Here is a 17074-nt window from a genome sequence, read left to right as displayed (position 1 = left end):
GGCTGCTAAAAGGTTGCTAGTACCGACTGCTCTCCTCTGTCAAGGCAGGCAACGAATGTATGGAAAGCCGATACAGATATAAATACCATTTTGCCCTTTAATTCCTTTCTGATACATCGAAAGCAGCTTGTTGAACCGTCTGTAAACCATTTTTTTGTTGTTGTTGCGATTTTTCCACATCGCAGAAAGATCTGCTTTGTTGAAGATCAGCTTTAATGTTACTTGCTTTTACCGAAAGCGACTACATATGTCAAACATGAATTTTTTTAAATGTTATCGAACAAGTGCAATCAGCGATACTGGCAAATGCTGTAGTTAAAAATATAGCTATAAATTTAGGTCTAATTTAGTTACACTTAATTAAAATTCCACGAAATGTCTAATTTAAGCGATGTATCCTTAAAAAAAAATGACTTAGGCTCTTTAATGACCGGCCAGTCTTAGATTAAGTATTTGTTTATGCGTCAGGCCCCAGATTAATAAACACTACACTAAATCGATTCCCGATATTGAATATTGAACTCTGTGACCAGCCATGACCAACGTTGATCACGTGGTCCTTACTATAAGATAAACAAGTTGTTGACATTTTCCCTGTCTTCTTCAAGGATAAGCTTATTTTTTCCAGTATAAGGTCTTCCATAATCTCAGCGAAACCAGGAGTACTTGGGGCTTCCTCAGCGCTTTTTGTAGGACTTGAAATCATTTTCGTCTGTTTCACTGTTTCCATGCATTTGGAGTACAACAGAACACAGTGGAAACAATAATCTGAAAGTAACAGAAGATGTAAATGAAATGACTCACAAATATCTTTTACTTACTAATATGTTAGCAAGGCTGTGGTTGTTTATAGTGTCATGACAGTGAATGGCACAGGACTATGATCATACAACAGATGAGTTACCTCCCTACAACCTAAGAAAAATCATTTATGACTGCCTTCGGATGATATACAAATGCTAGGTCCACCCAAAACAGCTATGCTCTCTTCTCATGAAGCACTGGCCAGATTTCAGCTGTCCCCACCAAGTCTGCCCTTTGCTAATTTCAGATCCACCCAGGCACCATCAAGATATATCTTCTATTGGCTTTTCCCCTCCTGCTCCTGGTAATAGGAAAAGTCGACGATTTTTTTTTTTTTTGGTGTGTGTGGGCGTGGATGTAAGAGTGTTCCTCGTGTTACCCTGTCTGCGCCATACTCTTACTACTCCGCCAGAGCGGAGCGTGAACTTGCACGTTGGTTGTGGCGCCCCCAAGGCACTTCGTCACGTGGCCATGCTGCGCCTTGGCGCCCTCGTGATTAACGCTGTCTTGAAGCTATTTTAGTGACCCCAGGATGCTTCTATTATTAGTCAAGGCAGGTTCCCTTTTTCAGTTATCGCTTTTCTCGTGTGTTAATTCCTCCCCACGAAGAAGAAGAAGCGAACTTCCCCCTTGTCGACCACGCCAGCGAATAACAGCAAAATCACTCCATTGAATCCTCGCTAGCAATCGTGACGCACTTCGGTGGCCATGCAACTGTTGCAGGTGGTCACAGACCACCCGTTTTTCATCATGGGCTCGACGGCTGACTGCAGTAAAATGACGCGGCAAATTGATATAGAAGCCTGGATATAAAATGGATTCGAGAGAAAGGCGTCTTAAAAAAAAAAAAAGGAGAATGAAGATGTGAGGTTTTACTGTCGCAGAAAATGCCAGTCTGCAGAGGCTGCCGCCATTAAATCTCACTCTCACGAGATGCTGCGGGACGAAGAAGAGCGTTTCATTTCATTCGATTGACGTCCCCCAGTCCCTTAGGGAGGGGAGGGAATAACCACGGGGGTGACGTGCATTCCGCCACGTTTGGTACAGATGCCGCCAGGTGTCCAGAGGGACCATCCATCCCCGCGCCTTTATGACGGCGGGCCATTGGTCAAGCCAGAGGCAGGCACGAGGCTGTGGAAAAGATACATAGTTTTTACAATTGTCGACCTTTTTTTTTCTCTCTCCCGGCTCTCTTTCTCTGACAACCTCTCACACATAGAGGCGCGCATGCACGCAAACTGCCATCCTCCCGCTCCTCCAGCTCCCACCACTCACTCGGGCAAACAAGCGCATGTCCCAGGAAAGGTCTCAGTTACTTCTGGCGTGCGAAGGTACACAAGTCGACATGAATATTGTGTGATATCTGTTACACTTCAGACCACAAGGAATGTAAAGACTTCATCTAACATGCCTTTGTCCTTTAAAAAAAATTGTCCGTGAAGTAGGATAAAAAAACTCCAACCCCTTCAGTCGACTTGTCCCACAGGCCATCAAACGAAAAGGGGGACATACTGAAAATGAAAAGAAAAAAAAAAGGGATGTCATTATGATGACGGATGGTGCCTCTGCGCAGGTAGCCCCTGAGGAATACCGTTTATCAACTGTCGGCACCAATGAAACTCACAAAGCACGAGGTCCTCCAAGACTGAAAGCAGAATGCAGAAGGACGTGGAGGAAAAGAGGTGAGAAGAAGAGGTGGACGACAGTTTCTGTAAAGTGGAGGGTTCCCCTTGACTTCAGCGAGGAATGTAAGCATGGAGAAGAACTTCTGCTCGCATAAAGGTGGTGAAAACAAGCATTGTCCTTTTCCTCGCCGGCAAAGCAATTCTGGGACTTCTTGTAGTGATCTCGAAAGACCAAAATATAAAATTTATTCGTATTTCTTTCTGCACACGTTCCAGACAGTAGTAGTCAGTGGCAGAATGTCAAAAGTATGACAAAACTAATAAGATATAGAAGAATTGTTTTCAGGTCCTGTGAAGAGGTAAATGAATCACTGAGCACAAGAGCGCCAGAGGAGAAGAACGGCTAAACCATAATAAAACATACAGCAGTCAAACCAAACCTCTTTGCTACATATGTGTATGACCGGGAAGCGAACCTTCCAGGGTAAGTGAGTTCTGGCCTACGCAAACCCTGTATCTTGACTGCCACTGGGCGTTTGAGAGGGTGGAGAAATGATGAATTAGAAGGGGGTAGCGAAGGGATGTAGGTCAGCCAGGGTAGCTGGGGTGTCACAAAGATCGCCTGCTACTGGCAGCGAGTCTCCCTAGGTGCGCTGGAATTCTTAAGCACAGGAAGCATCACTTCAGAACTCCGACAAAAAAAAAAAAAAGCATAAAATGTAGGACACTATAGCCAACCGCTTGTGTCATGTGACAGCAACTTGCTAGGGTTATGTGTCTATAACGACCTCAAAAGTGTTGTCTTGAAACGGAGACAAAGGTAATCACATTGGAATACGCAAGCCCGCAAATACTTTTAGAACCAAACAACTTTTTAAACCGTTTGTTTACCAGCTATTATTGATATATTTAGTTTGTAGCGCCAGTTTTGGGCAAAAAAAAAAAAAAAAAAAAGGCTGCGGGAGAAAGGATTAGCACTTTTTGTCAGACGCTCGCGTGTACACAGATGCACAAATACAGCCGCACGCACATGCAAACATTGGATTGCTTGTACATCCGCCCACCCATCTTTGCTACACACACGTTCCCCCATGAACCCATTCACACAAACAAGTAATCTAAACACTGCGGTCATGAACTGCACCCGTATCTTTATCGTGCCTCGAAGAAGCCGTTGTTCGTGTTATTGTTGATGTTGCAACCTCTCCAAGAACCTCCGCTGCCAGCGATTGGAGTGCACGGCCTCTCCTGCTTTGGAAAATGCAGTCCTTTGGTTCCCCCTCGAGAAGACTTTGTGAAGAAAGCCTCCCCCGCGCCCACTAAACCAGCAAAATGAAGCTGCAAGGAAGCGTTGTATAGGAAAATTTTGTTGACAAGCATATTCAGGATGTTTTCGCTGTGCCTGCAAGCTCTTTGCACAATAAAACTTGTCGCAGACAGCAGAGGATTTACAGTTACCATTATTTCTGAGGGAAAAACATATTTACAAGTCTTAATGCTCGTTGTTTATATAAGGCGTCTTCTGTATGAACTTGAGGTTAATAGTTCCTAAGCGGATGCTCTTCACTTTTTACAAAATTGTATAGGTGTGAAACTGGTACAGAGGTAGAAAAAAAATTTTTTTTTTTAAACGTCTGCTGTCTGTAATATTCATATCTGGCATACAGAGGATTTGGAGATTCAGCAAAAAAAAAAAAAAAAAAAAAAAATAAATAAAATGCTTTCATCCGCCAAAATGAACTGGTTTTAATTATTTTGAAATTTAAAATTTAATTATAATCTTAATTTTTCCTAATGCAAGACACACAAAACTACGAACAGTTGAGGAAGACAAAACCACCGGCCATCATTTTGCTCATTTATGCGGCTTCACAAGCGAAACAAAAATACTAAAACAGAAACAAGAAAAACCATATCAAAAAAACGTATATCAGATGTTACATTCAGATTATTTAATGCCACTTTCGGTATCTTTCCAACATTACTAACAGACCAGCTGAAGCATCTGTCGCAGTCCTCATTCTACACGCTCACGCATCAGCAAACGCCACACAAGGTATGCAAAGCACGCATGGGCATCATCTTGAAAAAAAAAAAAACAAACCACCCAGAGTCCGAACTTTTTTGTCAACTTTAGAACCGTCTGTCAAAATAATGGCTTGGCAAATAACGAGAGCTGTGACTTTATCCGGAAGTTCATGCACTTTTGATGACTTTCAGCAGAACGTCAGTCCACAGCTAGAAGTGGTGCAAGGGACACAACTCTAGTAAATAGAATTGCGTCCCTTGGGGTTAGCTACTTATTGTCCTAAGTCGAGAACTTGGAAAACATCCATGGGAAAGTGACAAACCGGTGTTTGCATCCAAAAAGCGGAACAGGCCTAAAATGTTGCTGACTCGAAGCTGATATTAGATGACGATAGATAAAACCAGTGTGTTAAATGATTATATTCAAGAATAAAAAAAAGCCCACACCCACTAAACTGAAGAATTTAATCATGGTTGAAAGCTAGCAAAATTTATCAGCCTAAATAACAACAAATATTTGGATGCGACCATTTTACAACTTTCCCGGGGGGGAACACAAGCACTGGAATCTGAAGCCAATAGATAAAATTTATTATCATGTCTGGAAGCTAACAGACTCAGGACTATTTTTCCATAGGTTGAATCTGCAGCAGGCCTTGTTCACTCAGAGCCAGTATAAGTGAATTAGTATGTTCACCTACAGATGTCATGCTTAAAGTTGTTACCTTAATTATCATGTAGTGTTTTTGGAGCACAGAGACAGGCACTCCCCATGCATTAACATGCTTTAACCACTAGAAGATTACAGAATTTACCACATCAGATTAAAAAAAAAAAAAGAAAAAAACAAAATAAAAAAAATTAAATAACTAAAAAAACAAAAATGTTTCGGGGAAAAAAAGGACAAGTGTTAAGTTAGAGATTCATAAAAAAAAACTGATGTAACTATATATAAAGGGCAACTTTGCGAATCATATGCTCACAATCACACAGCAGAATTTATGTTTTAAATAAGGGAGAATATCCAGTTGTAGTTGGAGAACATACTATTGCCAGAGATGCTGTGTGAATAAGGGCATCTTTTTCTTTCTCAAGCAAAAAAATAATCAAGGCATTTTAGGATCATTTCATGATTAACATACTGAAGAGAACCACAGCAGAAGTTTTAGAACACAGGGATGGGAACAATGATGTACACTTTCAGCGTATGCCATGGATCTCTTTATTTCAAACTTAGCCTGTGACCCACTCTTAACAATAAATGCAACCACCAATTCTCTCATTATTTTTGCACATTCTTCAACATATCTTTAACAATCACTCTTCAAGGCATCAGACAATCTTATTTTCATTGCTGCACAGATGGCATTTAGACTCCCAGCATGCAGCTAACTAAAACAAGCTTTGTGGACTATAGCTTTGCACAAATTAAGTCTTCCTGAAAGTGGCCATGGCAAGGCTAGCTTAAGTCCAGCTCTGCTTGAACAAGAGCCTTGTATTCATCAATGCCACCTTCAAGAGATCGCACCGACCCCTGACTGACAACCCAAAGTTCACTGCAGATCTTACGGATCAGTCGCTCATCGTGAGATACCAAAACGACACCTCCCTGAAACAAAAAATAATAATTATATATATACATGTTGGCTTATTGAAGATCAGGTACAAAACTGATTTCTGGTCTTTTTCTTTCATAATCTTAAAAGAAAAAGTAAATGCTCTACGTCAATCCCTATTTAGGCAAACAGTGCTGAAACACTTATTTCTTGCTCTTATATGTACAAAGGTAATTTATTTCTTTGTCCATGTAATTTAATTTGGTAAATGAAGTGCTGCTTTCATCTTTATAGTAGATACTGATACATGCACACACATATTTGTTCAAACCTCAAATATTCTCAAAGCCTCCCCTAGGGCCTCAATAGTCTCCATATCCAGGTGGTTAGTGGGCTCATCAAGAACAAAAAAATTTGGGCTGCACACAAACAACAGTTTTAATTTAAAAAAATATCACCCATAGAAATATCCTTATCAGAAGTACTTTATGGATTAATAAAAATAGTGCTCTTAAGTTATAGTTTTATGACAATAATAATAATGATTTAAAACACTTCTGTCACCACAATAACTGTAATTACAGAATTAAAGTAAACATTTAATAAAATGGGTGAATACTTCCTAACCAATATTAAAACTGGGCATGAGGTGAAGTGAACTTGGTAATGTGCATGAATGCGCACACATGCATAAATATGCGACATTTATATTACCAGGAAAATGTTTATAAACTACCAACTCACTTTGCAGCACTCATCACGGCAAATGCAACTCTGCTTTTCTGGCCTCCTGACAAACTCACCACAGGTCGCAAGGAGAGGTCTCCACTCACCCCAAACTTCCCAAGTTGCCCACGATATGTTTCTGCTGACAAACCTGTGCCACCAAGGATCAATGCTCACATTATGAACTCGAAGTACAATGGCATTTTAAAATTCTAAAATAGCATTTTAGACTTGTGTGATGTACTCTAAAACATCACTAAGAACAAAATCAGAATAAAAGTAGATTGCATGACACGCTATAGTATGTGAACAAATGATACAAAAAAACCACAGGCTGTTGCCGACTCATTCCTGCCTGGGACCTACCTGGAAACTTGCTGGCCATAAGCTCAACAGATGAAACATTCATGTCCAGCTGATCTACATGATGCTGGGTGAAGTAGCCAATGCGCAAGTTACGGTGGGCATGGACGAATACCCTTCACTGGTGAGAGTTCTCCAAGCAGTAATTTCAGCAGAGTTGTTTTGCCTGCTCCGTTCTCTCCCACCTATTGCATATGCATTAAAATACTCTATCAACAGTAACCCTAACATAAAACATAAAAAACAAAAAAATGAAACAGAACTCTCAGGCTATTAAAAATAAAGACTTTTACATTATCTGAAACATAGGAGTGTGAACAGATTTTCACGTCACAAAAGTTTGCATTAGACATTTGTAAAATAATACACATTCCTTTAACACGAACATTACTTGGTTGTTTGAACTTGAACTTTAAATTAAACAAATAGGAAATGATGATCATGATTGATTATTTGCCCTTCGCTGGTACAGGTCCTTGGAGAAGGGCAGGGATAAAAGCAGCAGCTGACAAGTCTCGCCCTTATGCCTGTCTTGGGCAATGGTGAGCACATCTTTCACAAGATAGTCCACTCTTTAATATCTGTAAGCAAGTTTTTCTTCTGGTGACCACCAGGGTTGACCTCCTTTCAAGGTACCATGAAGGGATAGTCTTTAACAAAGTGTAATACTGGGTCTTATGGCCAAACCAAACCAATTTATACTGCTTGACTGTTGCAAGTAGAGGTTCATAGTATTGTGTAAGTGTGGTGACCATACTTTATATAAAGTCAAAGATTTTGTGTTCCTTGTATGAGATCTGGAGAAGCCTCCTCAGGCTCTTGTTCTTGAATGCCTGAATTTTCCTCTCCATATTGGCAAGGAAGTCCATGTTTCACATCCCTAAAGCAGGATCATATTATGAGGGACTTATACAGATTATACTTCAGTAAACTTGATGTTACAGCTGTGCCAGACTTGTCCAGCCTACTCCCCATAGCTACCATCTTATAAGAGGTTTGCTCACAAATACTTAAAACTGATCATCTCTTTGAGCCACATTCCATTGCCACCGATCATGACTTTACTCTTGGCTTGGACAAGACTCTCTTTCAGGTTGAATTTTTGCATCACATACCCCTCATGGCAGACTGTCACTAGCCTTTCTAAAGTTTATGAAGTTGTGATAGAGGTCCTGCTGATGCTGAAGATGCTTCTCTATGAAGATGGAGCAGTTAAAGATCTGCTCACTGTGCTCCTACCAGGTCTGCAGGCAGCCTGTTCTACTAGTAGTTCCTCAGCAGCTGTGCTGATGTGATTCTGTATTACTTGCATGACTTTGCTTGGGTGGCTGATAAGGATTATGGTTCTGTAGTTCTGGAACAGTTTGCTCTTTCCTTTTTTGGAAGGAGTCTGAACTAGTGCATCCATTCTTTAAGCCACTCTTTGCATTCCCAGACTCTTTGGTATAGAACAGTGAGGGCCTTTGTTGTTTCCTTCCAACCATGCTTGAGCAACTCAGTTGGGATGTTATTCATGCCAGGTGACTTTCCGCTTTTCAAGCTTCTTACTGCTCTTTCGACCTCTTTACAGGACTGGTAGGTCTGCAGGCTCGCTGGTCCTAGTCTGGTTGCTTTGGAGGATGTTAAAATCTGTCTTCAGTTGAAAGTTGTACAGGTTTTTGTAATATTTAGCCCACTGAGATAACCTTACTACACCAAGGCCAGTCATCTACTCCCACATCTCAAACTAACTCATCAAAAAGTTTTAAAATTAAGGTCCTAGAAATATTCTATTTATGTAATAAAAAGCATAAACTTAAATTTAATAACAAAATCCATGAACACAGCAATGTATGAGATGACTGAATGAATAAACAAAGAAATAGTACATAGACATTTTTACAACTCAGTCCCAGAATAATGAAAACAGCCATTAAAGCAAAGGTCAAACTCACAATACAGATCCTGGAGGTCATGTTTGCATTGAGGCACACATTGGAGAAGATGACCTTTTCCGTTGTGTAGTAAAACGTCACTTCATCCAGTTGGAGAATAGGGGGAGAAAGCTTTTCACACTCTGGAAACCTGCCACCAAGCACAATGTTATGGGACTGCATTAATAGCGAGAACTGGATATATTCTGCAGAACAATTTAAGTGATTGGGATTACAGGATATTTTGCCTCCATCAACGTTTGGGTTACCCATCCTTTCTTACAAAATACGCACACATGCTCATATATATATAACCTACCCTGCGTCCTACCCCTACACTGCAAGGATGCATATTTTGTATAATGAATTTTCTGTAGTCTTGATTGGTGAATGAGTTGTAGGGGAAAAATGCAATAAAGACATTAAGTACACCCTGTAAGTAATCAGTTGTCTAGACCACTCTGATTAATTTGTTGCATTATCAGTTATATAGATCCCTGATTAAATCTCACACACATTAAGTAATTGACAAGTCTTACCTCAAAACTACCTCTGTCTCTTTTTCAATTGGTTTCAGCTCCGGCCTAAGCAAAGACCAAATATTGAATTACAACCTTTGTTTATAAATGATGATTGTAACAACTGTATTTTATTTTGTACACATTAAGCAAAATGATAATGGTGATACCATCAACAACAATCTTTACAACAGCTCGTTCTGGATCTCGGAATAATGTGACTTGATATGAGAACAGGGGAAAAAAACTCATAATAAGAATGTAAAGCTACCACTTACAATTTTTCCAGGAGCTTCAGCTTACTCTGTACTTGTGATGCTCTATTGGCATTGTAACGAAATCTATCTATAAACACCTGTAAAGAAAATCAAAAAGCCTCACAATTTCTGCAGCACACTTTGATTCAAAATATTAAGTTTCTGTTTCTTTCTTTTTCAATTAATGCTTTCTGAGGTATAGTTTGCTTTCCTGGCATGGAACGAAAAATCAAACAGAGCACTTGGTCACTTTCACATTTGGGTCACCAGCTTCCAGAGCAATCCCTACTCAAAACAAATTACTTTCGCTGTGCTTGACCAATTTACTTCCTGGCATGAAATTTGGAGCTGGTTAGGTAGATCACAATTAGCCAGTTTGAAAACTGTCCAATCATTAGCATCAACTCTAGATGGTTGATTTTAAGCCTCCAATTATTTTTGAAGTGTTTTTAAAACTATGTGCCCTACAACAAAATTTTGGCTGCTGCCTGATAACTTCTGAAGATGTCAGTGGAACCATACCATAAGTTACAACTGCTCTCTTACAAGGCATCAACTCAGTATTGACAACTGATGCATCAACATGATTTCTGGGTCTCACCTGTATATGTTCACGGTATTGTTTCTGTGCCTCATATTCTTTCATTTGGTTCTTCGTCTTCTCCTCTCTGGTCTTGTAGAAGACCTCGTAATTGCCACGATATACATCTAAGCGCTGAGAATGGAGATGCAAGATGTCTGTTGCCACAGAGTTTAGAAACTGACGGTCATGGGAGACAACTAGTATGGTTTTAGGCCAGTCCTGAAAAAAACTTTATTATTAAAGCCACACAATTGAACCTCTTATATGCCAAATCTAAACAAGCAACCTGTTGACACATGTGCAACTTTCTAGAAGACAATATGAGAAAGAATTTGGATAATGTATGCAAATTAGTGAAACAAAATCCTAAAGATCATGGAAGTAAATGAGAAACAATGAAAAACCATATTAACAACTACAGTGTAGCTCCAAAGCAAGCAGTTATAAAAATTGTATATAAATTATATAAACCTACCTGCAAGTAGTTTTCCAACCATATGATGGCCTTCATATCCAACATGTTTGTCGGCTCTGGAAGAAAACCAAGACAATATTAAAGCATAGCGCACTGGATGCACACCACTCCAGAAACTGTTCTAAAATCTGAATTATGTCTGATCCATTCATAAGCAATATGAAAGGAGTCTTTTGAGCATGATGCATGTCACCAATCATGTAGGTCTTTAAGGCCTTCTCAATCAGACACAAATTGTATCAAAATTTTACCTGATCATCATTTAAAACATTTATTAATATGTATAAAATAAAGAAGACTCTTACAGAATCGGCAAAAAGATAATTTCACTCACCATCTAACAGCAATAAATCAGGCCTGAAAAAGTAAAAAGAAACATAAACTAACTATATATACAAAGCATTACAGTATAAGAGCAAATTAAAATTCACAAGTGGACGTACAAAAGTAAAATAAAGCACACACAAAAAGGAACATCTTCTATCACATGTCCATGGAACATAATACCAATGTCTCCCGGTCAAAAAAAAAAGAAACTGTCACCAAAATGGAAGGGGCCATAACATCCAGTGGCAGGAACGACCCAAAACACACCGAAACAAAGTTCGGTGGCAAATCAGGTGAGCGAAAAGATAGAGATCAGTCCCCTCAAGTTGTTATTTAAGTCTTTCAGGAAATTGTACAATTGGAGTAGCGCAAATCCCAGATTCATCTTTCTCCATAGTCAATATAAGAATTAAAAAATAGGGACAACTTGACAAATGGAATAAATCTGTAAACTAATTGAAAAACAATGCTTGAAAAGCATGTAAACAGCATGTGTTTCACTTGTGTGAGACAGAATACGAAATAATGTAGACATGTTCTAGCATTTTATTCACCTTGTAAACAACGCCCGTGCCAGTGCCAGTCGCATTCGCCAACCTCCTGAAAACTCCCTGCAATCGATAAAGACTGTTGTAACATTATGTAAGCAAACATTCAAGAAACATTCTAAGCATTTTAAGAATAACTGTCTTCAAGAGGTTATAAACTATTCTACTTTACAATTACAGACCTGTGATTGACTATGCTAAAGCAGCATCTTTCAAAGACAATTCACATTTTCTGACAAATCAGCAACATAAATGTTCTCCCTCTGTGGTGCTAAGCAGTGGAACTCTCTTCCATGTCACATTGACTTCCACTCTGGACTCCAAGGCTACATTCAAACGCTCTTATTTATCATTATTGGTCTACGCAGAGTGTGCAATCTATCTTGGTTATAGTTCCCATTAATATAAAGACCTTTTTCTTGCAAATTAAAACAAACACACACATGTACAAAGTACACTAAACACTTGTTCACAAAATTGAGCTTACCTTGTTGGTCGCTGTTGGTCTTTGGGTGAAAAGCCAAGTCCATTGAGTATTTGAGCTGCCTTAGAAGGAGCTTTGTCGGATTCCATTGCCTCCAGCTCTTGATAGACCTTTTGTAGCCTTTCTGATAGGTCACCTTCAGGACTATGACATAAACAGGATACTTACACAAAACTGAAACTTTCTACCGTGAAAAAAAAAATCCAAACAGTTAAAAGAAACTTTTCTAAAAACAAGAAAAGAAATGGCCTAAATCTTACCAACCTTTCTGCTCAATCAAAATGAATACAAATAGTTGTGGCCTTATCAAAACTCATAATGTCTTCCTATGCAATGACATTACAGCAGAATCATTTATCTGAATACAATATCCAGTAAAATGAGTGGATGCTATTGTCAACTGTGTTACACTACAGTGATTGCCACACCTACACCATGTAAAAGATTTTTTTAAAACATAACCCCAATGACATAAGGAAATATGTCTGCATAAAAACTTCCCTCTTCTCTTAAGCAATCACTTAATTAAAAAGAAAATTCCATATGATTAAGCCCTCCTACTAGGCAGTAAAAGATAGGCTCGCCTGAAACTGAAAATAGTTCAATACAGCTCTCTGAGTTAAAACAGATTAGTAGAGTGTGGTAGCCTCACAGAGCTACTGACTCGCTTTAACAGTACTACCTCGAGGAGTGGAGCTTCTGGTTGAGTGCTTTCTCTTCTGCTAAGAGACTCTCTCTTTTTTCATCACATTCTAGAACGCTCTGCAATGCCACAGTATCATCCCCTGTGACTTCCTGCTCCACATGCAGCACTGAGATGTGTGATGGGATCTTTAAATGTCGGCTGCAGAAATGTGTAAGATAAAAAGGTATGAAACACGAAACAGGACTGGAATCTGTGTAACTAAAACTTTATACTTTATTACTTCTCTTATTTTCCCATCAAAACTGCGACCCTATGCTCCTCAAAGGAGCAGCAAGGAATAAACTAAACTAACATCGAAACAGAATTATTAACCTTTGTGCATGAATGAAAAATTGCATACAACTGGCTAAATGTGAAAACATCATCAGATTAATACAGACCTTGATATAAGCTTCAGAAGAGTTGTTTTTCCAAGTCCATTGCGGCCAATCAAGCCATAACGCCGACCACAGACTAGATGGATGTTTGCTCCAGTCAAAAGTGTCCTGGAAAGTTAAAATAAAACCACCAATGGTTAGACAAGGGTGTCTTAATAATTCATTTGCACTGTTCTCACAGGTGGCATCAAAAACTTAACAACAAAGAGTGGAATAAACACTTACACCTGAATCTCAACTTGACTCTTCTTTGAACAAATGTAAAGGTGACCTGATATTAACAGTCTCAGAAAAGTGATAATCAAAGCCTAACTGTTAAATGACTACTGTCACAGAGAAAAGTATATTTATGCTTATGGTACAACTGCATTGAAACACAAATGAACATACAAAAACCACTGACTTGTCCCCAAAGGCGATATCAAAGTTTTCAATTTTGATGTCTAACGATCGGCTGGTGCCTGATGCATCCAAACGTGCATCTCGTTTGTTGATCTGTTGGGAGGCTGATGCTAACTCTTGGCTGCAATGATTTCAAGCAAAAGCATGAATTAAAAAATAAATAAATAATGCCATTCAACATTTTAATCATATTTCAGTGTTATTTATTCCTTGAATGCCATAAGGCACAAGAACAAGTAATTCATTTAGTCAGCAATATTTTGTAGACACACCTCCATTCAAAGTTCTAGTTGTTATAACTTCATTGATCCTTTCATCACCACCACAGAGTTGAATCAGCTAACTTCCTATGCTAGCCAATATTGACTCCATGCTGCGGCTATCATTGCTCCCTTTTATAAGGAAATTAAAACTGAAGCTTTAATAGCTTCAACATAAATTATTTCTCCTTGATCTTTTTTTCTTAGAAAGATTACGAAGCTTCTTTCACTGTAATCTGGATAAAGAAAGCTGTCTAATAAAGTATTTCTGTTGTTTACTGACATAATGTTCTTTTCCTTCGGAGGGGCATCTGAACGCTTTCCTTGTTTTTTTTGGATTTTGGCTTCTGCCTTCTCCAGTTTCTTTTGATTCACTGTCTGAATGTATCAAAATGAATATAACTAAATATATGTAATTATACAAAATAATAAATAAATATAAGTAATTTTAAGAGGTAATAATCTCAATCTTATATCAGTTTTAAATAACAAAAGACTCCGTGCAGATGATTATACAAAGCAACGTTAAACTATATATTATATACATACATAAAAAATACACACACCTGCCCCACCCACAAAAATACCAGTGTATATAATATATTTGTAATCTTGTCAAAGTCTTGTTAAATTTTAATGTATATCTTGTGACAGATTTTAAATCCATATATCCTGATAAAGAATGTTTTACTTAAAAAGAAAAGTATCAGTAGGAAATATTCTCTGAACACATAATATTTAAAGTACATACTGCGATACAAAACAGATAATGGTACATTACAGGTGTGATTACACTTACTGAGCCCATGTCGCGACGTTTCATCCATATGCTGTTGTCCTCCTCCACTTTTGTATCCATCACCTGTGCCAGTGAGGCAAGGTGTACAGGTGCATCAAGCACTTTACGTACACCATTGATTACTTTTGGAACATCATCATCCTGACTGAAAAATGTAGATATTATGCTAATTTATATAAAAGTCTGTCTTTATCTTTCTTGGATGATATAAAACATTTAAATGTTGAAACCATCTCAGAGCTCTTCTCTGTTGTTTTCACTCCCTTATGGTTACTTATTCTACCATTGTTGTGCTTGATCGAAGGTTTATAGGGTAAGTAGCTTTCCACATAAGACAATCAACATAGTTGTATTGTGGTAGAGAAAGATGTTATCTTAAAAAGCACTTTTCTAATAAGTTAATTCTCTTATTAATAAAAAACAGACATTTTATTTCTGAAAAGAACATAAAATATTTATAAAATGTTTCTGCAATAGTGGTAAAAAAGTTAAAAAAAACTGAAAAGCTCTCCAGGAACGTTCAAAAGCAGAGACCACCTACAAATTCATTGATGAATGGAGACAGCTGCATATAATTTTGATCTCATCTTCCGTCTTACTATCGTCTGCCTGCTGCAAAAGCATGCCAATAGCATCAAAAAGATCTTCACTCGTCCCAAAGTCGTCTCCTCCATCTTCCAATATACCTGGAATAATCAGACACAAAGTGCATGCTACATCACATTCTATAGCAACACTGGTTAAATAAAGCTTTGCTACCAAATTTTTCATAACTGACTGCTTCATGTGTGCAAGTTAACTGAACTGCTTGCTCACACACACACACAAACGGATCCAGGTATTAAAGTAGCCTTTAACTGATCAGTAACTGTGTAATCTCCAGGTATTTCATCTTCCACCTAAATCCCCTTTTCTTTTTTTAATCGAATCGTCTTTATGTGTATGTCTTCTGATCGATCGATTTCTTTAACTTAAACTAACACTCCATTAATTCATGATAATAACAATAATTATTAAATAATATGTTGCGCAAGGATCTAGCTAGAAGCTGCTCCTCAAACAGTGTGATCAAAAGTTGCGATAAATTAAGGATAAACAATAGTTCAACTCTATTTTCCCATCTTCTACATGATATTCTTATCGTTGCCTTAATGACTGTGGTCTAATGTGGTGCAATCGATCAGCTGAAGAATTTTTTTTTAAGTGAATGTTGTTGGAACTCCGCTGTTTAGTGTAAACAACAATCATTAATTAAAACAAACTTAAAAAAAACTCTATTTATAATACTCCAGTAAAAGAAACTTACTCGAGACATAGTCTGAAATTTCTCGATCGATGCTGGGAAAATGTTGTGTCAACACATCTCTGTAAGCCGCCATGCCGGATGTTCGTACTCTCGAGAACAGCAGCTCCGAGACCTCATGCCACGGCCTGAAATAAATGATGAATAAATTATTTCTTTTCCGAGAGTACTTCAAAGCTTTAATCTGAATCTGTGAAAAAATAGCAGTACATTAAAACCGAGCTATCTGTTTTAATGTACATTGCTGCAAAAATTCAATTTGTTTTAAAAAGGGAAATAATTCATGGGAAGCAATTCTCATGATTGGTGACTGCAGTAAGTAAATATTTACTTCCCTTTGACTGCAACAGGAAGCATCCTTCTTTCATCCCTCGGGTGCGATTTTTGTTCTGGTGACTGAATAAAGCTCATTTAAAGAAATATTTTTCCCAAATCTGAGTGTCGTAAAAACACGCCCCAAAAAATGCATATGAGTATTCCAGTTCTTCCTTTGAACACCGCGGCGTTGGCTACCCTCTAAGGTGCCCTGAAGACAGTCTTTGACAGGGTGTCATGCTGGGTCACGTGACCAAAGAAGCCCGCTTACGTCGCTTGACTTTTGAAAGTAGAGGTTCATGGTGTCCTACGAGTGTGGCTATCTTGTTTCGTACTTAAGTCCTTGGTTCTATATTCTTTGTATGAGATCTGGAGCAGCTTCCTCGAGCACTTGCTCTCCAATGCCCTGATTCTCCTTTCCGCTTCGGTGAGTAGAGTCCACGTGTCACATCCATAGAGCAGGACTGGCACTATTAGGGATTTGTACAAACTGTACTTGGTATTGAACCTTATCTTATGGCTATGTGAGATCCTGAACCACGCAGTTACACCCTTAACTTTGATTTAACATTTATATCGTATGCCCGTATTTTGAGAATGGAAAGAAAATAATCAGTGGCTTCGGAACCAGGGGAGCAAAGGATTTTGAGGGGACAATAAAACTTTTTTGCGCCCCCGCCCCTCCTTCCGGCTCTCGTTTCAATT

General features: G+C 38.5%; 1 protein-coding gene across 1 annotated transcript; it reads right to left on the bottom strand.

The window, feature by feature from the left end:
* Window positions 1–4275: 4275 nt before the first annotated feature.
* Window positions 4276–16198, bottom strand: LOC112557599 (ATP-binding cassette sub-family F member 3-like). Its single transcript, XM_025227566.1, is given in 20 exon segments — window positions 4276–6066; window positions 6345–6432; window positions 6758–6890; window positions 7106–7208; window positions 7210–7287; window positions 9037–9166; window positions 9555–9599; window positions 9812–9888; window positions 10392–10592; window positions 10849–10904; window positions 11183–11205; window positions 11730–11786; window positions 12211–12351; window positions 12890–13051; window positions 13294–13398; window positions 13694–13813; window positions 14236–14330; window positions 14752–14896; window positions 15293–15437; window positions 16058–16198. Coding segments are annotated over 20 exon segments (2127 nt in total). The 5' UTR covers window positions 16131–16198; the 3' UTR covers window positions 4276–5916.
* Between the last annotated feature and the right edge of the window lie 876 nt (window positions 16199–17074).

This window comes from Pomacea canaliculata, linkage group LG2 (genome assembly GCF_003073045.1).
Source record: "Pomacea canaliculata isolate SZHN2017 linkage group LG2, ASM307304v1, whole genome shotgun sequence".
Lineage (NCBI taxonomy): Eukaryota > Metazoa > Mollusca > Gastropoda > Architaenioglossa > Ampullariidae > Pomacea > Pomacea canaliculata.
Note: the sequence above shows the minus strand (reverse complement) of the source record. Positions and strands in the feature narration are given on the sequence as shown.